The sequence below is a fragment of the Bactrocera dorsalis genome, chromosome 1, assembly GCF_023373825.1.
Source record: "Bactrocera dorsalis isolate Fly_Bdor chromosome 1, ASM2337382v1, whole genome shotgun sequence".
In the NCBI taxonomy this organism is placed as follows: domain Eukaryota; kingdom Metazoa; phylum Arthropoda; class Insecta; order Diptera; family Tephritidae; genus Bactrocera; species Bactrocera dorsalis.
In genome coordinates, this window is record NC_064303.1 from 4579202 (window position 1) to 4605540 (window position 26339).

A 26339-nucleotide genomic window follows, 5' to 3' on the forward strand; every position below is an offset into this window, starting at 1 on the left:
AAAAAATATACATACGAATTATACAATTTTTTGCAGAATCTCAAAGAGAAGGTCAAATGTCATATGGTCATAACAGAAGTAGCTTTTAGGAAGTAAAACCTTAATAAAACAGCACATATTAAGAGAGTATCGTAACTAAATATATCGTTATACATACATATAATTACACTTAATTGCCTATGGTCAGCAAAAATTGTACGAAAACAGACAAAAAATACCACAGACCACCAAGAACCACAAAGAAAGCAGCGAAAGAGATCACCAATGGAACGCTGACGTTTATGAAAATAAAATATGGAAAGAAGTAAAACACAAAAATGCGCATAAACGATGCTTAAAGGCAGCAGAAAATATGGAAGTCAAAATATGCATAGGCATCGACGCACACAATAACAATAATAAAAAAGCAAAAACAACACTGAGAAAAAAGCAAATTCCGAAGCGTTAAATAGCCACCATGAGCGGCGGGGAAGACTTTCACCTGTCCGACACCAGTCACAACAACAATAACGACAGTGATAATAACAATAATAATAGCAATAACAACAAAAGTAGCCGTTAAAGTCACGGGCAACCGCGAAGTAAACTGTTATGTTGACCGCTTTGACGCGGGCGCTCAACTGCAGATGTCACAGTGTCGCCGCACACACATACACCCATAAAATTATGTGAAATTGCATGTGGCAATATGTGTGAGTTGTGTGAATGAAACCGGAAAGCAAAATAGCAGATTGACTGACCGTGGTGCACAGCATCTCTGCTTTTGAGCGCTGAAATAACTTGCTTTTGCTTAAATGTTATTGTTGTTGTCGCTTCGACTACTGATAATCAGTGCTTGATGAGTTTTCAACACTCGATAATTACATAAATTCTTAGAATGCTTCAGGTGCAAGAGATTTAATTGAAAAATTCATGTAAATTCATTTGGATTTCCACTTACATCATTCCAGATTTTCTCTGAACTCAAAAGGCAGAGAGAGGGATAGTGATGAAAGTGGTGTAATTTCCCGGTAACTCAAAAGTAAATACTTTTAGGTGACATGCAGGCGTTTCTTTTTAATTAGGTTTCGCAGAAATCTTTACAGACTTTGATTTTTCTTTATCCTTTATTTAACAGGAATAGCTCTTCGGCAAGCTCATTCATACTAAGCTTTTAGCAAATCGCCCTGAACCCATCACAAATCTGCTATATTTCACTTCGAGGTCTAAATGTATGAAATCCAACGGGTTTTTGACTTGATCTGGCAAAATCGGGGCATTCGAGGAGGAAGTGTTGATATCTTTCTAACTCATCTTCTACTAAACAGCTGATGCAGCTGGCATTCAGTAAGATGTTTAAGCTTAATACATGAATCCTGATCGGACAGTGTTCAGTTTGAACTCCTGCAACCATTGGAAGGAAAACCTTGCTGAAAACGGAGAGATTCCCAAACCTCTTCCCCGGCCCATAAGAACCTTCCCTGCTGCATAACTGCTGGTAGTTGGCCAATATTTGCTGAGCTTATCTGATGCCTAAAAGTACAATAGAAAACTACAAGAAGTCAGCTGAGCTCCTACTCGTTCCCACTTCATAGTTATCAAAGATGAATGAACTGACCTAACAAATTCATCAGTCTTGCAGTTTCCTGCAATACCGCTGCACGAGATATGGTGTTTAGATGCACTCAGCGGACTCACGGCTAATAACGCGAGCTTACTTTTGGATTGATAGTTACAGCTCTGAAGTAAGCTGCGCTCTAGGGTAGTAGATATACCGCTACCTTTATGCAGACACTTCCGCTTGGAAGACACTGCAGTGGTCAGGGCATCGTTCCAGCGTTTCTTTCGTCTCTTACCTCCCACGTAGTAGGTATGTGAGCAGAGCTCAGCTAGACTCAACCTTCTAAAAAGTGCTATATGCCAAGTTTTTGCGAGTGCAGTCTTTTTCACCGCCCTCCACGATACAAGAAATCCGTAGAACATTATGTGCTTAACTATTCTTTCATAGAGCCAAAGAGATATCTTAAGTGAGGATCTTCACCTTTTGCCAATTGCTTCCTTGCAGGCTGCGGTTCCTTCCTTGATTCTTTAGTTATTCTGGGTTTCCACAAGAGCTTGCTGTTTAGGATGAACCTTAGGTACTTAACTCTGTCAGTAGAAGCGCCTCCGGGATTTTGTACTTTCTAGTAAAAAAACCCGTTCGGTCTACAAGTAGCTACGATTTATGGAGAGCGAGTTTTAATCGGAGTCCCAGTCTAAGGTACCCATGAAAATGAAATAGCGCATACACGGTTTACTGATGAACATTGTAAGTGCAAGTAACTTTTCTAATTTTCGTACTTGAGCAATAGTTTCCAGACGAATAGCATCTGGTCGAATGTGACCCATTTTCACATATTCTAAAATAGGCCTAAGCCTATTTCTTCCTTGAGTGTTGAGGGAGGACTTTATTTTTCAATTGTCCACTCAGTCCAAAGAGCCAACAGGTGGACAAGAATGCTTCTGCATTGGATTTCAATACTGATATTATTGTTGGTGTTAGTGCTGGTTCCAAGATAGTCAAAATTATCAACGACCTCAAAGTTACGACTGTCAGTAGTGACGTTCGAGCCAAGATTACCAACTTTTAATACAATTTTCCATTCAGGCCACGGCTGGGATGACATTCGGTTTCGAAATCAGCAGAAGAGATGTGATCTAAATCATTTTCGGATCACCATTTGCTAAATTTTTGGTCAGTTTCCACATCATATTCAAAAGCCCATATCTCGTCTCCAGTAATGATGGGTTTTATGAAGTCTACTCGAAGTAAGTTTTAGAAAAGGTTCAACGCTTTTGGCACGAGACTAGAACTGACACACTTCATAATCAAAACATTTAGTAGAAGTGGATAGACGACTCACAGCAGGCAATTAGTAAATTAAAGTTTGCACAACTTTTGTTTGAAAAATTACAGAGTTTGAAGATAAGTATTGAAAGTCTTAGGCACTATATAAATACTAATACCTTAACGACCTCAAATCTTCCAGAATAAGAACACGCACAATATTGACATATACAATTTTCAGTTTATTATTGTAATTTCAAACATTTTGCTTGTTCGCATCTTACTTCGATTACTACGCACTATAATTATTTACTTTACAAATTTGCATTACTAAAATTAGTGGTATCTTATGTGTATATGGTATAACTACTGGTTGTTGGTTATTAATGACACCGTATTTTACTACTTACAAAACGTTGTCGAATTATTTTTGTGTAATTTGCAAAATTTTCTAATAATTACTTAATTGTGTGCCAATTAATTAAACGCTCTATGAGTGTTAACTCATTTGTATAAATGTTTGCTAATCATAAACTTGAAATGGACATTGGCCTTGCAGATTGCCGTCTACTAGTTAATGCATTCACAAAAGTTTATACTAAAAGCAAATAAATCAATAATTTGGGTTGACAATTTGATGAATCTGCTTTTGCTTAGGTGTTTTATTATAATTTTTCGCTGACTTGAGCTGGTCAGCTAAACTTTGATTGCTCCAGCTGCACAAAGATTATGTAAATTAATAAATTATGTTTTGAAAACTTTTGTGACTTTTATTAATGTTTTGGCACGTGTAATTGTTTCATGTGCTTAATTGAGTCAAAATTAAGCGCTAACTGCAATTCAATTTAATAGATTATTGTTTGGAAAAAGCAAAATATCGTATTGATTAGATTACATTGGATTCATAGATCAGCGCTTATACATACTGAAGACACTGTTGCTTCATTTTGATCATCGTGACCAGCTAATTGCATAGTCAGCGTCTTAACTGAGTGCTACTCTTTTCATTAAGACCAGTATAAGCTTTTCATAATTTTTAAAATCGATTACGCAGCTTTGGCGCTTAAACAAATTCGCAGCTGTCATTGAGTTTTTAATTGAATAAGCAATCAAATTAGTTTCAAAACTTTCACAGCTTCAAAAAAGCATTTTAATCTAGTAAAAGCAATGTTAGGTCCATATGCCATACTCTGAAAGTACACAACTTATTGCTGTTGTAATTATTTAGCTTTGATTACATTAGTTAATTGAGTACCTGTTGTTATTGTTTCTTATATTTTCAAAAAGTTGAAAATTCTTTATATTGTGAGAATTGAAAAACTTGCATATTGAGTACGGTTTATTAAATATTGAGTATACAGTTTAACTATTAAATTTGAAAAGTTTTCTATAATTAATTATATGTACTTAAGTATTTATTGTATTCATTCCGTATGTTGTAATGACTATTTTATACATTACATTACTATTTCACGTAAATATTTTCATGCCTAGTAAATTCTACATATGTTTGTATTTCGCTGCTAACACAGATTCAGCTGTATCACTCAGCTACTTACAACTACAAATACCTACACATTTATTACATAATAATTACATAAGTACAAATTTAAAATAATATTAATGAAGTTTAGATTATACATATGCTCTATTAGCTGTCTTTAAGTCCATATATCGATCACATTATTTAGATAGTTTGTAAAAAAGATGTATATATAGTGCTAAGGCTAATCTACTAACACACATAAAAGTATATTTACATAATGTATATTGTTTACAGAGAGACAAATTTAATTGTTTTTACATTGTTAAAGATAAATGTTTGTCAGAGAGTAAAGTGTCTCCAAGTGTATTTGCCCACTTAAACCTGTAAACCTTGAGAGAACCAAACATCATCCATTCAACATTTTTTCTCCAAAAACTACCAATTTCACCTCTCAAATCATATGTTTTTACCATATGCAAATAATAGCTGATAAAAATAACGGTAGCTGCTAGATAACTGCATTTTAAGCGCCGCCAACATAGGTGTAGAAGTTTGTTTTTGGTCGCTGCAAGGTGAGTTGCTTTAATTTTTTGCAATGATGAACAACAAAGTTTATTTAGCATTACAATTTTTATAAAAAAAACGATAAGTATGTAATATTCGTCTGTTGTTACTCTTAGTTGTAGCTCAAAAAACTGAAATACTATAACTTAAAAGAAAAGTCGCTTCAAAGTCCAAACATCTCTCTGTACAGACTTTTTTTTTGGGTTGTACCATACAATATATAGACATATGTAGGCTTTATATGGTCTCCGACATTTGCTTCTGGGTATCAAAAATGCGTTTTGAACTTAATACCGGGTGTATATGAGGTTTATAATCGCGTAAGCTTTGTCTATACCAATAAAGAATATATATGTATGAGGCTTAAAAATAGACTTAATTCTCACAGTTCTGCAAAGTGAACAGGCATTGTTATAAATCTGTTATTTGCCTCTTTTAAATCAAATTCAATTCATTCTCTCTGTATGTTGTTGTAATAAGTATTACTATACTAATTACTATTTGTATTTATACATTTTATAATAATAATTTACAGGTTGTGTTAAAAGTGCTACTTATTGTAATTTGAAATATATATTCAAACAAATTCATATATGTGTATTAAATTAAAATTTCTTAATTTAAATAAATATTTTTTAGTATTTTTTATATTATTTGTATTTTTATACTAAATTAAATATTTTTTAATTTATTATATTATTGTAGGTATTACTTATTCTATTCTATAATATTCTATTTTATTTTATTTTTTATTTTTATTTGTATTTTTGGTTTGCCTTGACGCAATATTTTTGCTACGATGATATACTTCTCGTTTACGTCATTAAATTGGTTATATTATCATATCTTAGTTTATTATTTTAGCAACTTTCATACAATTTTTTCATTACTTATATCAACTCTTTTTTTTTCTAGTATGGATTTTTGTAATACTTAGCATTTTTTCCATTTTTATATAATATTTTGTCCTCCTATTTCATTCTCCTTCGCATATCTATTAACTATATATCTATCTGGTGGTTAAGTTCACATATTTATTATGTTTTCCTAAGTTATTGTAAGAAACTCTCTGATTGTTTAAAAAAATCTAGACGCCGTACGGTAACTTTATATCCATTACCTGAGAACATACGGCATGACATACATTCTCTGCTATTACAATCATACTTGCATATATAGTACATATGTGTATTGAACTTTATTTCGTACAAAAGTCGATATATTTGTATATAATTGTTTACTCAAATACATTTTTTACATTTCATAATAATTTCTGTGTTTGAAAAATATGTTTGCAGTGATGTAAAAAATGTCTTTAAACTTTATAAAGTTGTTGTGAAGAAACTGAAAGAGTGTACATTAAAAGACAAATATTTTTTAAGCTCCAAACTATGGAATATGCTTTGAAAAATATTCCAATGATAACACTTACTAATTGGATACCACCCTTTAGGTCAATTTGATGCCTAAAAGTATTGAGTTTTAAATAAAAAATCATTCAATTTTTCTGTACTAAAATTCTTGAAACTGTGAAGAAAATCGTCAATATTTTCTAATGTGCGAATGATATACGTCCTGAGAAATGATCTTTATTTCATCAAACACTAATTTAATTACAAAATATTTGTATGCCTAAATCAACTGAGTTTCAACCAAAAAATGCTTCATTAATTTTGAAGTTTTCCCAATTTTTGCGATTTTTATATGCCTTCAAAAATGCCCAAAAATTGCGTTTCTACCAAAAAGTGTTTCAATTACTTCATTTTTAATACATTTTGAAATTTGTTAGTATACGAAATAAATTTCTGACTTCCGCATGCAATTTGATTTTTTGTATGCCTAAAGGTAGCCAACAATTTTAAACTCGTTATGACATATGATGCCTATTTAACGAATGGTTATATTCAGTAGCCTGAAAGTATGCTATGGAAATTGAAAGCTTATCAGTATTAACCCTATAATCGCCGAGTATTAAAAAATCTTTGAATGAAAAATTCATTCTTGCAAACAAAGATACTAAAAGAATTTTTCAACAAAATTTTTATTAAAAGATTTTGTTTCCAACAAAAAATAATTCATAAAAAAAATTAACTTATAAATAAAAACAATAAAAAATATTTAGAAAAATATTAAAAAAAAAATCGTAAAAATATATTAAAAAAATTATTTAAAATAATTAAAAAAAAACAATTATGAAAAGTTAAAAAAAATAATAATTACAAAAATAAATATAAATATTTTTAACAATAAAAATTAGTGTCATAAAAAATTTTTTATAATTTTTATTATATTGTGATTATTTTATTTATAACTATTTATAATTTTTATTTATTATTATAAATAATTGTTGTCAATTTTTTTGAAATTCTTTTTAAATAATTTTTATTTGATAATAATTAATGTTGTTATAAATAACATTTGTTGCAAAGAAAAACTCCTGCCACAGTAAAAAAGATATTTTGGCTTATTTTTTATTTAAGCGATTGAGCTTAGAAAATTGCGAAATTTATGAAAAATGCCAAATAGAGGCTTCACCACTCAACTTGCATACATATGCATATCGTATTTAAACTATTGACAAAAAGTAGTTGAATCAAGAACGAAACAACCTCTACTCCAAAATAATTAAATTATTAACCAAAACCTAACCAAATGAAAACGCAATCGTGTATATTTATTTATTATTATTATTATTTTTTTTTAATATTTTAATAAATTCATTCGATAATGTTTATCGTGTAAATTGAATAATTAATTTGTTCGCTTACATAAACACACGCACATATACAATGCACGTGTATGCAGTAGTAGTTATATTCACATGTATGTATGTGTGTATCTACATATATAATTCATATATATTACATTACACTGACGCAAGTCTGAATATATGCTTAAAACTAATTTACATATTTTTTGTTGTAAACATAATTCACAAAATCATTCTTCATATATGTATGTATATTTGCTTAACACTATTTGATGCAGTTGTATTTATGTTTATTTTCCATTAGCTAAAGTTGATAAATTCGAACACGTCGTGACATATTTAAAATTACATAAATATTGTTGGCGAAAATGCGCTAAATATTTTTTAACTAACGGTATATAGAGTGAAAATGAAACAAATGTTTGCAAAATAGAGAGAAAAGCATGCAGTTTAATGGCGCTGCTGCATATGTACACGTCACAGATGTGTGAAAAATATTGGTATGGTTGAGCAAAATGTGGCGTATTGGAGCAATATACAGGGTGATCAAATAAATTTCGGTCAAATAAACTTAAAAATATCCATATTTTGTTAAATTAAAATATTTATAGAAGCAAAATTTAGGAACTAAAAAATTTCAAACATGATTTTACTAACCAAATTAAATATGAATATTCATTAATTAAAATTGCTACAAAAAATTTATTCAAAAAATATTTTCAGTTAGAGCCGAAAAATGAGAAAAAGTATGAAAAAAGAATTAATTTAATTAAAACATTTAAATATAAAAAAAATATTTAGTTTAATTAAATTTTGACTTAAAAATTAATTTAATTAAAGGAGTTATAACTTTTGGCCAAAATAATTAAATTAATTAAAAAAAAAACTTATTAAAAAAATAATAATTTTAGTTAGAGAAAAACCAAGCTAAAGTATCAATTAAAAAAATTAAATATAGTTGTCTGAAGAATTAAATTTAATTAACGCAAAAACAAAATAAATTATATAATTTTAAATTTTTTATAGAGAAATTAATTAATTAATAAAGTTTATAAAAAATTACTTAATTAAAGTTATTTAAATTTATAAAAAAAAATAAATAATTAAATTTATAAAAAATTAAAATTTAAAATTAGAAATTAATAAAAAAAATTAATTAATTTAATTTAAACAAATTATTTAAGCGACAACTGTATTAGGAACAAAAACTGTTATTTTTACGAGCACTAAAAAAATAAAAAAAAAGTTATTAAAAAAAAAATTTGAAAATATTTTTAGTTAGAGTAGAGCTAAAGGCTAGCAAATATTAATTTAAGAAGTAATAGTATGGTGAAAAATTAAATTTAAATAAAAAAAAATTTATACAATTAAAAAAAAAATATTTAATTAAAAAATAATAATTTAATTAAAAAAATTAATTTAATTAAACTATTTTTTTTGCGAAACTAATTAATTTCACTAAAAAAATTATTGTTTCGAGAAAATAAAAAAATAACTTTTAAGCGAAAATATTTTTTTTCAACCAAAATTTATTTTTCAAGTCATTAATGTTTTATTACACTACAATTTAGCATTATTTTCTAAGCCAAAAAAATTTATTTATGTCTAAAAGTATTTTTCTAAACAGGAAATGTATTTTTTCAGCAGTGTTTGTTGTTGTTTCTTACAAAATATGCCAACGCTTTATTGGATATGCTTCTAGAATAGTTTGTGATGCATGCTAAGTTATTTATTTAAGTTTACATTCGCTTTATTACTAGTTTTATTGTATGCTTGACGCATTTATGTGACAGCATATGTGTATTTAGTGGCATGTCATTGCATTTATTTACATATAATCAAAGGCAGTTTATGTAAAAATTTACTAAAAGCAGTGAAACTAAAAATATGGAAGATTTTCGTTTTATGCCGAGACTTTTATTCATTTTTTTTTCTATGTGATTCTTAATTTCTTAGTTAAATATTCACCCAAAGTACTTTGTGAACATTTGCATCATGTTGTTGCATTAAAATTATTACTAAAAACCCTTTGACTTATATACAATTAATTTGCGGCAACATGGCGTTGCATGTGGCAAACGCAAATCTCTACTCTCATACAATTATATTTTGTTTTTCTTCTGGTTTGTTAGCATTTATTTTTGTTTGAATGCTTCTTTACTTATTTTATGTACTTTTAGTAAAATATTTTTATTTCATTGGTTTTACTAATTCACAAAAAAATCTTATATGTTGTTGTAATTTTTTTGTTAACAATATTTTTACGTACTAAAATTTGTTGTCACAATTTTATAGACTTAAAATTATTCTTTAATTTTTTTTTTTTTGTTAAAATTTCTTAATTCCACATTTTTTAAATAATTTTTTAATAATTTTTTCTTATCAATAATTAAAGTTATATTTTTTTTTAATTTTATACTGAGATATTTTTTATTTTGTTTTACTTCATTTTTCGTTTATATTTCATTGTAACTCACTTGCTAACTACTATGGTTTACGATATTCGCAACTTACAACAACTACATACACTAATAATAAGTATTATACATACAAAGATGTAATTAAGATTCCTTCCAATACACTCATACAAATACAAACATACATAACTTCGAATTATATAGCTAAAGTGTGCACGTAAAATTTTTTATTGTAAAAACGTTCGTCAAATAAATGAGGACAGGGAGCAAGGAAAGTTGTTCGAAAATTTAATTTTTTCGAATTTTAATTTTTTTTTTCATTTTTTAATAATCTGATTTTGTTCGAATATTAATAATTTTTTTAATTTTTTCGTATATAATTTGATTTTTTTCAACATAATTTTTTTTTTAATTTTTTTTTCATACATCAGTTTTTAATTGGAAAAAAAATTTAATAATTTTGACAATTTTTTTCAAAATCTTTTTTAATCCAAAATTCATTTTTTATAATTTTTGTAAATTACTATAAAAACAATTAAACAAAGCAATGAAAAAAAATTTAATTTGATTTAATATTTATTTTTTTTTAATTATAACTGTTGGAAAAAATTAATGCTCAGAAATAAAATTTTATTATTTTTATACCACCAATTTTCTCAATTGTATTGTTTTGATAAATAAAACTCTAATTTACTGAAATTTTTTTTGGCTTCGAACTCCTTTCCTAGCGCCCCCCACGCCTATCTAACAGTCAACGTATACTTAAGTCTGGCAATATGCACACAAGTCATAATTATTTTACGCAAAATTCATTTTAAAAATTACATTATATATTTGTGTGTGTTCATAATGATGCATATGCAGCGCTGAGCCTGGCAAAAACCATTTACCCGGGCGTATGAGCAACCTACGAAGGCAGACAAATGACAGCGCGCACACAAACACTCACACACACAAACAAAACTACTAGTCATAATTATTGTATTTCTTAACTCCTTTTCGAGCACTGCACGTCCACCGCATACGCGCCACCCGCCAAGCACTTGCCGCCGCTGGCGCCGCTTACTTCCACTTCTAGCTCCAAAAATCCACCATATTGACTAGTTTGCATTTTTTGAGCTCAAGTTTTGTGGGTCGCGCGCGAAGTCAAGCACGTCCGAAGATCGCCGACACGTCGCCCGTCGACTGTGAGTGTGACATGTTGCTGTTGGCGCCACCACCGCTGCCGCCGCCAACGGCGTTGTGAGCATTACCATGACCGTTGCCATGATGCGACGACACATTGCCCAGCGTTGTGCTCTGATGCATGAGATGGCTATGACTGCCGCCGCCGCTGCCGCTGCCTGCGCCTAAACCCAAGCCATACTTGCTGGAGCTGGTGGCTATGGTGCCGCTTGTGATAAGATGCTTGCGCGCTGCTGTGCCGCTATGCGTCAGTCCACCGGCGCCGTAGATGCTGCGATGCAAGGCATATTGCGGCACTGAGTCCAAATCGGACACCGATGAGGTGATCTTCGAGCGTACGGCCACCTTTTGCATGTTGCTGTACTTGTCGCTGGCGCTAAGCTTGATGTCAGGCAGATGACCGGAGGAGCTGGCGTGATGCGCATGCTGTGTGAGTGCGCTGCTGCGCGATTGTGTCGTCGTAGTCGCCTTGCTCGTTGTCGTGGTGATGGCCGCATTGCTGACCGCTGTGGTGCTGGTGATGGATGCCACCACGGCGCCGCCGTTGCCACTACCACTGCCGCCGCCACCACCACCACTGTTGGCAGTAGTCGTGTTGCTGGCTGTGGCATTTGAGGGTGGCGAGACTTCGGTGAAACTGTAGCAGGATGATTTTTGTGATGAGCTATTGTTGAGACCGCCTGTGGATGAAGAGTTTGTCATGCGACAGCTGCGATGACGACTGGAGGCGGTTGGCTGCAGGAATTCGTGGTGTGCTGCCTCTTCGGGCGTCATGCGCTCCGCGGGGTCCCATTCGAGACAACGTTGCAGGAAATTGATGAAATTACGATCTTGGCAGTAGAGCATCTGTGAGATTGATTTGCCGCCGGGCAAACGTTTGCGTCCCTTGGAGTTGGTGGTGCAACGTGGTGCGCCGCGCGAATCGAAGAACAAACGGCGTCGGGTGGCGTTGGCGATGAGTTCTTTCGGCGGCAGACCGAGCACTTCCATGATGCAGGCCAACTGCTCGACTTCGTTCTCGCCGGGGAAGAGCGGGAAGCCGGTGTAGAGCTCGGCAAGGATGCAGCCTGCAAGGAAATTAGTATAAAGAAAAGTGTTTAGTGACGAATGTATTGAAAATTATTGTTTATTTTTTTTAACTTGACCATTTAGAGAGAAAAATTTCGAATATTTCTTAAAATTAAAAATAAATAGTATCTTCGGATAAAAAAAAAATGATGACATTTTTTAACGAAAATTTTATAAAAACTTCATTTTTGAAAAACAGAAAAAAAAATTAAAAAAATATAAAAAAATCGTTAAAAATTTTCGTAAATTTTGTTTTTTTTTGCTTTTCTGGAAAAAAATGTTTAACTAAGATAACAAAATTTATAAAAATAAAAAAATTAATAACAAAAAAATTTTAAATTTAAGAAAATAGCTAAATTTTTAAATGGTTTATTTATGCATAATTTTTTTAAGAAAATTCTTTAAACTAAAAAATAAAAAAAAAAAAAATGTATTTATAAAATTTTTTTAATTTTTAAAATTTCAACACATGTATTTTTATTAAATTTTGTTTTTAACTCTTTTAATTTTTTTTTTTTAATATAATTTTCTTTTTATTAAATAATTTAAAAAATAAAAAAAAAATTGTTTTTATTTTTTTTTCAATGTTTGCATTTTTTTCACTGTAATTATTTCTTAAATTAAGGCAAAAGTCCAAGTTTCAATTTTTTTATTTAATTTCTTTTTCAATTTTCCATTTGTTTTCACCAAAATGGCTGTCGCTACAGCTTTTTCTGCATTTAAATGTTCTATAGCTGCACTTGACCACTGAATCTACAACTACACCGTTCCTCGCTTTCCATTCTAAAACTTACACTTATGCCATTTGACCTTTGCCTTGCCATACAACGCTACGCTGCATTGGCTTGGTAAATAACAAGGCAAACTTCTGCAGCTCTGTCTCAGCAGCCAACGAGTGGCCGAAATGGCCCTTACTCACAAATGGACGAGCAATGAAGCTGCATATTGCAGCTGCAATTATGCAAGCATGCCTTCATATATCAATATTTATTAGCTATTGCTGCTCTAGTTGTATACGGACTAAATCAATGCCGTAAAATACAGAAAGTGTGCTTAGCTGACCTTGACTTTGAATGTTTTGTTGATGCCACAAACTGGTCAATGCTGCCACAGCATTTGGTGCATTGTGAGATGTAATCAATCTTTTTGTCGGTATGCGGCAGTGGGAAGGTAGTAAACATATTTTGCGGTATATGGTATAAGGTTGTATGAAGAAAAGTTGCCGGGGCGTATGAGCAATTTTATTTGCAGCTTAGCTACACATGGAGTAACTTTGTAGGCTACTTCGTGTAGGCGAATAGCTGTTTATTTGTATGATTTCGATCAGAAGTAAACTTCTGGATTCAATTTAAATTCGAATTTCATTTTTGCTTTAAAAAAAAGTACTCCAACATCACTATTTTCAAATACACCTCCACTCAACCAGACTTATTGAGCCAATTTCGACGCATCTCAAATTCCAAATCCCTGCCAAATTATTGTCAGTTGCACCAACAATAGCAATAATCGGGTTTTACGTAAGTATTTGCGAGTTTCATAGCTTGTGTGCGCATCTCAAATGATAACTGCAAGTCACACACACCTCACCACATGCACACAATGGCGTCTCACATGCTTTTGTGTCTGCTTAAGTAAGCGAGATGCCGTTACCGCTTGCTCTCCATCAAAATTTTGGCATGAAAAGTTTTGTATAGATATCCATTTTCGATTTTTTCTGTAGAATTTACATTGTGTGCAGCAACAAAAAAACTTTTTGGCAACACCAGCAGCTGTCTGCTGCTGATTTCGGTTGGCATTGCCAATACCAAAAATCATTTTCGTAGACACATACATATGCATATTATATAAGTAGCAATATTTATATTCAGCAGCGCTTAAAAGCTTTTAGTTTCTAATTTCAATTGTTCATTTCGGGTATGAAAAAAGGTTTGTGCATGCTTAAAGCTGGTCGCTTGAAGATTCCTTTCAATTTGGCTAATGCAAAAGATTTGTACTGAAACTTTGAAGGACGTTCGGCAGCTATTTTTAGTAAAATTCGATGGCGACCTTATGATTTGAATTGAAAAATTAACAAATGGGTCGAAATAATAAATGCATTATTTAAGTAATTAAATTAAAGTCAAGAGTTTAGATTTGTTAGCGCTTTTTCGTATAACAAATTTTCAGTTCTGGGGAATCCAAAAAAAAAAATAATTGTTGATAAAGAACTTATACAAGAAGAATTACAAAACTAAAAAATTGTTGTTAAAGAACTTATACTTTTTCTTGTTGTATGGCAAGTGGTCTAATATGAACTAGTTGGTAACTAGTTTGTGAATATTTGTAAAATGCCTAGATTAATCTAAATATTTCAATTATTTGTATACAGCTTTTTTTTATTAGTAAATCGTCAATTAGTTACTGGTTCTAATGTAACTAGTCGAAGTTGTTACTAGTAATACTTAACTTTTTGTAAATGTTTGGTTACTTTTCGGGCAAAACTTTTCGCAATAAGGGTAAATTATACATACTAACAGATTACTCTAAAGGGCTATATCATTTTAGTAATCTTTTTATTACATTTGAAATAATGTCAGAAGTTTACATTAGTTTGTGTTCCGTCGAAACTTTTTTAACAAATTTTAATACCAAAGGACAAAAAATTCAAAAAATTTGGTAAAGAACTTATACCTACTTATATTTTCTCATTTTATGACAAGTGGTCCAAATTTAGCTAGTTGGTAACTAGTTTGTAAATATTTTATATGATGTCTAGATTACTCTAAATTTTGCATTATTAAATTTTTATCTTATTTTTGGCATATTGATCACCCATTTTTATACTAATTGGTTCTAATCTAACTAGTCTAAAGTGTAAACTAATTTTAATTAGTTGGTAACTAGTTTGTAAAATTCTTGTAGTATAAGTAATTACTCTAAGCATTTGAATGAGTGGATGTTATAAGCATATTTTGAATATCGTTGATCACTACTTATTAGACTTTTGTAATATGACTAGTCCAGGGTATAAGCCACTTTTCGTAATATTTTAGTTTTTTATCTGCAAAACACATCTCAGCGGAGCTACGTACATTGCATACTTCAACAACTGATTGAGCTACTTTTTAGGCTACATATAGTGTCATATTCCCCTAAAAGAACTTTTCCAACAAAATGAGAGAAAGTAGTGGCTTCAGTTGAAATAATTTAGCCTCAGTAAAGAGAAACCACATAAATTTAAGAAGAATTCCTACACATTATACCATCGTAACCAACTCCAAACTGCGAAACTTTCTAAGCAAATATTTTAATCAACGCCACTAACTTGATTTTGCTATTTCCGTTTTGCACCGTTTGCCCTCAAGTTGCGTGAGAAACCATAAAATCAGTGTTTACTTTCATTGATTTCACTTCAAACATAGTTTTCGCTTCCCACAAGCGCTTCAAAGCAACTTTTCACACACATTGAAGAAAGTAAGCATAAAAAAATCAGCGCGGCACCTTGCGGTGCACACACGCACATACACAGAAGCAATCACTTATCTATAAGATCGCTTGCGAGGTGAGCTTTGCAAGTGCTATATGAAAATTGCACGGATACGCTTTGAGAAACGCCTTCAATTGCGCTTTGAGCGCATTCACGCCGCATTGTTTCACATACACAGACACACCGATACACACATACATCTACATGCCTATAGTCTTTCAACCGAATGGGTATTAATGGCAAACGGAAAGCACGCGGAAGGCATGTGTCTATGGTAGGAAGCCGCGGAAGGAAATAATGAAGGCTAGCTAGGAAGGGTTGCAGGAAATTGTGTTTGCATTACCGTTATCAGAGTTATTTAAATGCCTTGACTTTAAAGGCACGCTTTAAGTGCGGCCATAAATGTTTGCTTTGATTATTGAAAGTGTTTGTGCTTTATTTATTTCTTCCACTTGTTGCGCATGATTTTTATCAGCTCTCAAACAGCTCCTCCTTATTTTTTAACACAATACAATATTCTTGATTTGCAACGTGCTGGCCAGGAATTTCTAATTGTTAAAGTGCGTGTTGGCATCAATTGAAAGGAAAATGAATTGAAAAAGCTATGCCAGGTGGAGATGTGGTTGTAAGTGTGTGAGAAAGTAGAAATGATGATATGCCTGTAGCTTTGAGTGGCTTACTCCTTTATTCCAGTAGTGTTTTTTGTATTTACATATATACATATATGTGAAAAACTTTATATGGATGTCTTAAGACATTTGAAGGCTTTTTTCTGGATGGAAGTGATTCCATGGCTTTTGTCTGATTTGTTGCTCTTGAAGTGGCCACAAAATCGACACCCACATTGACTGAAATAATTTCATCGAAATATTTTAAATTAAATTTAAGTTCCGAGAAAAAAAAATCAAAATTTATATTTTGTATATAGTCTTATCTCGTTTCATCCCAAGTAGCCCTATTGTAACTAGTTGGTTACTAGTTTGTAAGTAATTGGTTTCATTACTAGATTGATATAAAGATGTGAATTAATAGTTTCAACTAGTACTGAGCCATCTCTGACTGACAGATTTTTTTAGCAGTTTTTTTATCTCAGAAATGAGCTTGAAGGTGTTACATACATATATGTATGTATATGGAAAAATGTACATATTTGTCATAAATTTTTCAATTAGCTTAATCATCTTTATCCTTCCTCCCATTCATACATTCATAAATACTCTCATTACAACCATCAAATTGATCTACTTCCATTATTTATTAAGAGAAATTTTCAATTATCCCTCAGTTTACTACCCAAAATCAATAATCCGGAAACTTTCTCCGTATAATTCAAAATATTAATTAATTTGTCATCGACGATGTATTTCTTTGCAGTCGCCTGCCAAACCGCTGATCACACAAAATTCCAAGTTTCGCAGATTTAACGGCAGTGTTGTTGTATTGAACGTTAGTAGTGTAATGTAAGCTTTTTCCTCCACTTGCTTTGCTTTGCTGTTTTGATACCCACATTTACTGCTCCCAACCTTTCATTTCTGTACTCTATCTACTCTACTCAACTCTGCTCTCTCTACTCCACCAATAAATATGTTTTAATTTCGGGTGACACCCTCATTATCCTCTACACCTTAATTTACAGCAATTTATCCGGCATTCTGTTTAGTTGTTGTTGTGTTATAAGCTCGAAGCTTTGCTTGCAGCCTCTATTTTGTTTCATTGCTGTTGCTTTTGTCAATGGCGTCCTTACAAATTGTTGTCATCCATTGCAATTTATCACTTTGCGGTCAAAATGAGGTGAAACTCACGTCTTCTGTTTTGAAAGGACATTTTGCGATCCGCTGTCGAGATTAGCATCATTTTGTATTATAAATGAAATTATGCTTGTGTCTGTGCATGCATTTTCAATGGTGTTTGTGTGTGTTAGATGAATTGAGTTGGCAGATTGACCTCGTCGTGGTTAACGAGATGATATATTGAACGCAGATAAGCGCAAGGACAAGCGGTGCAGATTGTTTTGTGAATATTTTTGGAGCTTAATTTTTAGAGGTTAAGGAAAATTAAGTTTTTTGCTTTTTGAATAAAATTAACAAAAATACTTAAAATAGAATTATGTTAGAAAAAATATCAAAATATTTTGTTCTAACTCTTTCCGTAGTATTGAAAAAAACATTTTTTTTCAGACTAGTTACAAACTGCTTCATGCAGAAATAGTTTTCCATATATATTGTTAAACTATTTACACAGAGTGTTATATCAAACAGAAAAAATAATAATTTTTTGTTTAGTATTATACATTAGTATACGGAGGCATCTAGAGGTGTTCAAAGCAATAATTTTAACCCATTAGCGTTTGTCTATAGCTGCATTTGCACTTTCTCTAAAACAATTTTTACTTTTTTAAACGTACATAAATTATTACTGTAATATCAACCATATCAAGGTAAAATATAAATCTTTTCGCGCGCCTGTCAACAGCAGTGTGAAAAAATATTTTTTTTTTTTTCTAAAAATGCACAAAGTGTACGCAGAGCCATGCCAAATGCGAAATTCTCATGCATGAGCACCTTCCGCTGTGCAAGTATTTGTATTTATTTATTTTTGAGACGCACTTGTGTGTGTGTGTGTGTTGTGGCGGATGCACTTATCCTTGCAGCATTGAATGCATTTGAAGGTGTGCGTGCGTGTGAGTGCTTCAAGTGCATAATGGCATCGTTACACAAACGTATATCCGTACATACATATATGTACATGTATGTATATGTAATTGTATATACATATGTATATATATATATAGCATACAACCCTCCACTTGTTCCTCGCAGCACCTTTGATTTGATATACATTCAGGTCGGTTTCTCATTTCCCAATATGCAACTGCTCGCTGCAACTGTATTTATGTATATTAAAAAACATTTTTTTGCGCTCACCCACATAAATGCCATTAGCGAAAGTGGAAAATGTGCATATGCATATTATTTTAACGCGTTTCTGTGTCAACATTTTCGTAACAGTTGTGAAGGTGGAGAGAAATGAGTGGATGTAGGTGAAAATTTTAAATTCAGAAAAAAATAATAAATATCCTCACTTTCTGGCTGAGAATTCGAAAGAAGTAAATTTTAACGATAATGCATTATTTTGTTGAATATCTTTGACTTTGATTATACTTACTTTTTAAATAAAATAAATTGTATTATTTTCTTCTAAATTTTCTAGCAAAAATATATAATTTCTCCTTGCTTTTCTTTTTTGAAAAAAAATCTTTATAAAACCCCCCAAAAATATAAATTTTTCAAAAAAAAAAAACATTTTTTTAATACAATAATTAATTTAAGTCTTACTCACCTAAACTCCACATATCTATAGCGGTTCCATACTGCAATCCCAGTATCACTTCCGGTGAGCGATAGAATCGCGATTGTATGTATGTGTAAATTTTACGACTCACATAGCAGGAGCTGCCAAAATCGATGACTTTTATTGAACTACTGCCGCGTTGCTTCAGCAGAATATTCTCCTAAGGGTAGCAAATATATACAGTGATAAGACATATATGCACCTAAATAAATCATAAATATATACAGAGATTAGAAATCTGTATAAAAAACAAAAATATAAATATAGATATAAAATATGTATAAATAGATATGTATAAGAAAAAGAACTGTCTGTGCGCATAAAAGTATGCTTTACTTTTATGACGTTAAACTCTCGCGGCAGCCAAAATAAAGCTGAGAGCAGTGTTGACCAATTAATCAGTTCAATCCTCAAAAATAAAAAATAAATATTTCTGAAAATATTACTACAATCGCAACTCTGCGCTTTTATTGGCTAGCTGCGCTTATCTCATCACCTCACTATGTTTTTAGCCTAAGTTAAGTCTTGGCTGAATCAAATAAGTTGAATATTTTAGTGGTATAAATTGAATCTCTTTAATTTTAGAATTTTTTTTCATGATGTACACAATGTTTTTATGAATTATTCTCTTCTTAAAAAATTATATAAAATTTTTTATAAAATATACTTATACTCACCGGTTTGAGATCACAGTGTATGATATTCTCTTTGTAGAGCAGACGCAAGCATTTGACAATTGAATTACAGAACCGTCTGATCAAACTCATGCTGAAACCATTGTAGTTATTCTTCTTGATTAATTCATAGAGATTGAGACTGTAAAGAGAGCGAGAGAGAGTAAAGAGATAAAATTTTGTTTTATAGATTGAAGGTAAAATTTTATTGTTGTTTTATATTATAAAAAAATGTTTATAATTAAATAAAAAAAATTATTGATATTAAATGACTCATAAATTTTAAATTTCATTTATTTTAATACCCTAATTATATTAATTTTTATTTTTATTAATTAAATTAATTTATATAATTAAAATTGATTAAGGTATAAATAATTATAAAAATTAATTATTATACTTAAAAAATCAAATTTGCCTCTAAAAAATAATGAAATTAATTAAAAAAAATATAATAAAAATTGTTACTGCAATTAAAAATTCATACAAAAATGTAAAATTAAAAACAAATTAAATTTTTAATTAAAATATGATAAGTACCTCTAAAAAATTAAAAATATAATTTAATTTAATTAAAGCAATTAAAAATTAATAAATAATAATTTCAAATATAAAAATAGAAATTTTAATTAAACAAATTAACAATGCCGCTGAAAATATAATTAAATTTGGTTGAGGTAATTAAAAATTAATTTTAATTAAAAAATTAAATTTAGTTTAATTAAGTTAAATATTTAAATTTTTTCATTATTTTTTAGGGGTAATTAATATATTTTTAGTTATAAATTTTATTCTTTAAATATTTGAAATTATTTTATATAAATTGCTTACATTAAATGAAATTGATATTTTTAATTATGATATTTTTTTCAATTTGTATTATATAAATAGTCTTCCCTCAATTAATTTAACACCACACAGTCCGCTCTTTGCCATAACAATCCACTCAGTCACATGAAAAACGAAATTTATACAAAAAAATCTGAACCACCAGCATTCACTCTTCTTCTTCTTTTTCTTTACTGGCGTAGCATTCACTCTTACTCTTCGCATATAACTCACATATTAACGAGCTTCTACCAACTACTCCAAAGTGCGAATTCCAATTTGCATCAGTACTCAATGCATATGAATCTTTATTGCACAAAAAGCAACCAAACACAAAGAGGAATAAGGAATCAACGATAGACAGCCTTACACTATACAAATTCTTCTACATATGTATGTAAGTATGTATGCGTGTGTGTGTCTATAAATGCAAAAACCACCAAGTATGCGGTGAAAGAGCTGAAATCGCTTCAAAGCACACACATACACAAAGCAAAGAAAATCATAAAGTTCTGCATATGTGTTATCAACTGAGAGCTGGAAACCGCGCTGTGGTCTACATGACGTATGCGTAACTTTGACAGGCAGCAAAGACATCATACTCTTTTCAATGTAAATATGCGCATGTGTGTGTGGTGGCGGAGCAGAGTGGCGGCAAATTGAATTAAAATTGAGTACATACCTACACACTCTGAAAAGTATCACATGTGTGTATGTACATATATATTTGGATACAGAATATGTATTTTTACTTCAAAGTGAGTAATTCAATGAAAGTCTGTAATACTTTTATAGGCGAAAAAATTAAATTGTAGCACAGCCCTTGCATACTAGGGATAATTTTAGCCGCATAAATTTAGTGATTGTGGGTTGCTGTGAGTATGAGTATTTTTTGTATACTTGAAAGGATATTAATGCATCTACATATGTGAGTTCTTAGTAAAAAAATGTTTACTGCTTTAAAAGTCCCTTTGATAAAAAAAAAAACATCGCGTTGGCATTTCGCCATAAGTACTTAAAGATTCAGTATTAATTTTATTGGAACTTAAACGAAAAATTGAAAACTGGTTGGCGAACTATTAGGCTGCAATGGTTCTGCAATCGATCAATATGGTAAACTGGTCATAAACTGGAATATCGGCAACAAAGTCTAAGAGTTGATTTCATTATTAATGCATTATAAATTTATCGCTAAACGATTAATTATCGATTACTGATAAATTTATCGATAGATGACAATATCATCGTTTTATATATTGCAAATTTTGCTGAAAAATTATTTAAGACTTTCAATTATCGATAATTTTTGTATTAATCGATATTGAATATAAAAAATAATAGTGGAATGTTACCTTTTTTCTTTATTCTTTGAAATACGTCTGTATTAATGAAAGACTCTCAATTACCGATAAACTTCATATTAATCGATAATATTATTTATGTATATACATATAAGTGCATATATAATAATACCTATTTATGAAATAATTACCGATTTGTGTTTCTATTATTTAGGCTTTGTGTTTATATGGCTGATATTGTTGATAAACTGTTTTTAATTACCAATACACTATAAAATTAGCGATACTATAAATAATCGATGAATTATAAATTTATCGATAACTGACAAAATAATCGACTTTTATTTGAAAATAGTGCTAAAACGATGTTAAATGATTAATGCAAAAATATTTCAGCCATCCTATTATCGATAAATATCTCAATAACCGATAGGGAAATATATTAACTATTGCTGAGTTTATCGATTTTTATATGCACTCATTATTTCGCTGATGTATGCTTGAGTAACTTTTTTGTTTTTTGAGGCCTGGAATATGTGGCTACTATATACATATATATTAGGGTGATTCAAAAAAAAAATTTTTTGTTTTTTTTTATTGGTACTCGGAAAAATGGGTTCCTAGACACCTCTAAGAAATCCTCTCCAAATATGAGTTTTTAATTGTAACGGGAAGGTCCTCCGCCTAACGGTTTTCTATTTTTTCTTATTATCAGATAGAAAAATTTATATCTCGCTTCCAACTACTTAAAAAAATATCTTGTTAATTAGGTTTTGTAGGAAATTGAATGCTCTAAAATATGGTCTCTTATGATTTTTTCGTAAACCCAAACGTTTAAAAGATATTAACGGTTGAAATTTGACTATTTTTGGAAAAATTCTTTATTTCTTATTAATTTTATAACTCAATGAAAAAAAATTATTATGAATGATGAAACACATAGTTTTGTAGGAAATTTACTGCTCTATAAAAATGGTCTACTATGATTTTTCGATTAAGTTAAGCGTTTACGAGATATTCATCGTCAAACATCAATGCATATTAGGGTGGATCAAAAAAAAAAATTATTTTTTTTCGTTTGGTTCTGTGAAAAACAGGTTCCTAGACACCTCTAAGAAATCCTCTCCAAAAACCTATTCATAATAATTTTTTTTCATTGAGTTATAAAATTAATAAGAAATAAAAAATTTTACCAAAAATAATCAAAGTTCAACTGTTAATATCTTTTAAACGGTTGGGTTTACGAAAAAATCTTAAGAGACCATATTTTAGAGCATTCAATTTCCTACAAAACTTAATTAACAAGATATTTTTTTAAGTAGTTGGAAGCGAGATATAAATTTTTCTATCTGATAATAAGAAAAAATAGAAAACCGTTAGGCGGAGGACCTTCCCGTTACAATTAAAAACTCATATTTGGAGAGGATTTCTTAGAGGTGTCTAGGAACCCATTTTTCCGAGTACCAATAAAAAAAAACAAAAAATTTTTTTTTTGAATCACCCTAATATATATATACGTGTGCAATGTGTCTGTATGTATGTGTCAGCAGATATTGCCATGTATCAGCATGTATTCTCTGAAGAGTTCGCTTCCTTTATGTGCTGATTGAGTGCGCGAGACTGTAAAATTCGATAACGAAAACTCAATTTCAATTTTTCAGTGTTGTTGCATGCTAACACGAAGATGGATGATGGAATGAATGGAAAAATAAATTTGAAAAATTTTCCGGAAAAAAATCATAAAATTGCAAAGAAATTTAAAGTGACTTCGAATTGGACTTGGAATGACTTATTGCAAATAAAAATTAACAAATAATAATTTTATTAAATTTTTACTACCTACAAATTTATTCATATCTTTTAATAGTGAATTCCACTAAACATACTATTTCAATAATACAGTTTCATCTGCTTTCAACGTTTTTTTTATTTTGCTAAAAATAGTTCGCTGGTTCATCAAATACGAGCATGTGCACATATGGCACCGCAACTTTGCGGTGGCCATGCAAATAAAGTTGGCATTTCAATGCTTCTCCATTGCTTTGGCTTTCGCCTTCAATTCATGCTAAACCCATTTTATTACTGTTGACATCTTTATGTGGCAGCCATCAGCTGTCAACAGTCAGTTTTGCTTTAAGCTCTTTGAATGCTATTTGTTTTGCGCGGCTATTGAAATCTATACCGAGAAAACTTGACTGAATGCATAGAAGATATAAATAGGTGAACGCGTACCAACACATTTCTATGGATGTATTGTAGGTGGGTGTTTTTGTAGAAAGGCTTCTAAATATGCACGAGCTTTCATCTTCTACAAAGGAAGGCTGCACTGGAGAATTCTTTTTGTTTCAATCTTTCATTTACAGAGATTTTAAAACCAAAGGAAGAATTCCTCCAATTTTTTCTTAAAAGTAACTTCTGTATAATAAAGATTTTAGTGGAGAACATATGACATTTTTTTTAAATGAAAATTTTCTCTCTGAAAAATCAGTAATTTTTGTATAAAATAATAATATCAAAAACTTTCGAAGTTTCAAAGGAACATTTTCTCAAATTTATTTTGCAAGTAAGGAAAGACTTTGAAATAACTAAAACGTATAATTAAGGATAATATATATAAAGAAATGTTTTGAAATTTTCTATGACAAAAACAAGTAATTTGGGTATAAAAATATAAAATCGAAATTATTTTCGAAGTTTCGAAGAAGATTCGAAAGACTTTGAAATAGTAGAGAGTAATAGAATGATGCTAATTATCTTTTTCAAAATTATCAAAGTCAAAATCATTAATCTTGATATAAAAAAATAATATACATTTTTACTTTTCGAAGTAAACATCAAAAATTTTGGTATAAAATAGAATTATATAAACATTTTTTTCGAAGTTCTATCTGTAAATATCAGTATAAAAATTTAATATCAAACATTTTTTCGAATTTTCGAAGAAGATATATTTTTGAATTAAAGGAGAATAATGTTAATTAATTTTTTTTTCGAAGCTGTTCAAGTAAAAATTGGCAATTGATATAAAAAAATAATATGAAATTTTTTTTTTCAAAGTAAAAATGCGTAGTTTTGGTAAAAAAAAATTAGATTACGTTTTTTTTTTTAAATTAAAAAAATTTCGAATTTTTCCAAGTAAATTCACTACTTAAAAAAAATAATTTTATTCCAACGTTCTCTCAGTAAAAGTCATTTAATTTGGTAGAAAAAATATTAAAAATTAAAAAAGCCCTTGAAATAACTCAAAAATTAGTTTTTGTAGAAAATATTCCATAGATAACTAAAAAGAAAATATGTTTTTATATTTTGTCAGCAGCGATTGCTCAAACATTGATACCAGTTCAATGTTAGAACGAATGAAGGCATTTTTTTATAATTTTTTATTTTTATTTATTTTTTTTAATTTCTCTATTTCTATAAATACTATATATTTTGTATCTATAACAAAGGAAGACTTCCTCTAATTTTTTCTTAAAAGTAACTTCTGTATAATAAAGATTTTAGTGGAGAACATATGACATTTTTTTTAAATGAAAATTTTCTCTCTGAAAAATCAGTAATTTTTGTATAAAATAATAATATCAAAAACTTTCGAAGTTTCAAAGGAACATTTTCTCAAATTTATTTTGCAAGTAAGGAAAGACTTTGAAATAACTAAAACGTATAATTAAGGATAATATATATAAAGAAATGTTTTGAAATTTTCTATGACAAAAACAAGTAATTTGGGTATAAAAATATAAAATCGAAATTATTTTTTGTTTTTATATTTTGTCAGCAGCGATTGCTCAAACATTGATACCAGTTCAATGTTAAAACGAATGAAGGCATTTTTTTATAATTTTTTATTTTTATTTATTTTTTTTAATTTCTCTATTTCTATAAATACTATATATTTTGTATCTATAATATATAGATAACGCATTATTGGTTGCAGATATCTTAAACAACTGAATATTTTTAAGATTTTTTATTTTTCTGTTATTTCGCTTTACTCTTTTGACATTTTTGTTTGCCGATATCACAAAAAATTAAATATTTCTTTATATCTATTATTATTTTACCTCTTTAACTCAACTCCTTTGCATTTTCCTATTAATTATAATCAGATAAAATTTTATAGCACAAAAAGTTAATTATTAAACAGCAACCAAAAAGGAAATGCCATCGCCAAATTCAAGGCTAAGCATTCACTTTTCATGATTTCCGGCACTAAAATATCGCCATTTGTCGGTGATAGGTATTTTTTTCATGCCCAAATTTGCAAGTGGAAAAGTACAAATTGTAAAAACAAGTATTTTGCAAACCTATCTGCAGCGCCAAGCCACGATCAGCCCCCATATACCACAGCAGTCATATCAAAGTAAAATAAAAACTTACAACAACAACGATGTACAATTTGTTGGCAGTCAAAATACAGATAAATTCATAAATACATATTAGTAGCTCGTTACCGATTGCATTGCATGTCAATATGCGATTT

The 26339-nt window shown here is 30.1% G+C and overlaps 1 protein-coding gene across 2 annotated transcripts in view; it reads right to left on the reverse strand.

Annotated features, from left to right (window-relative positions):
• Positions 1 to 9075: 9075 nt before the first annotated feature.
• Positions 9076 to 26339, reverse strand: part of LOC105232405 (dual specificity tyrosine-phosphorylation-regulated kinase 2) — a 162349-nt gene continuing 145085 nt past the window's right edge. For both annotated transcript variants that reach the window (XM_049446875.1, XM_049446874.1), the window contains exons 8-10: positions 19731 to 19869; positions 19042 to 19213; positions 9076 to 12235 (exon numbers count right to left, since the gene is read on the reverse strand). In XM_049446875.1, coding sequence (XP_049302832.1) covers positions 11130 to 12235; positions 19042 to 19213; positions 19731 to 19869 — 1417 coding nt within the window. In that variant the 3' untranslated portion in view covers positions 9076 to 11129. The remainder of the gene's footprint in view (positions 12236 to 19041; positions 19214 to 19730; positions 19870 to 26339) is intronic.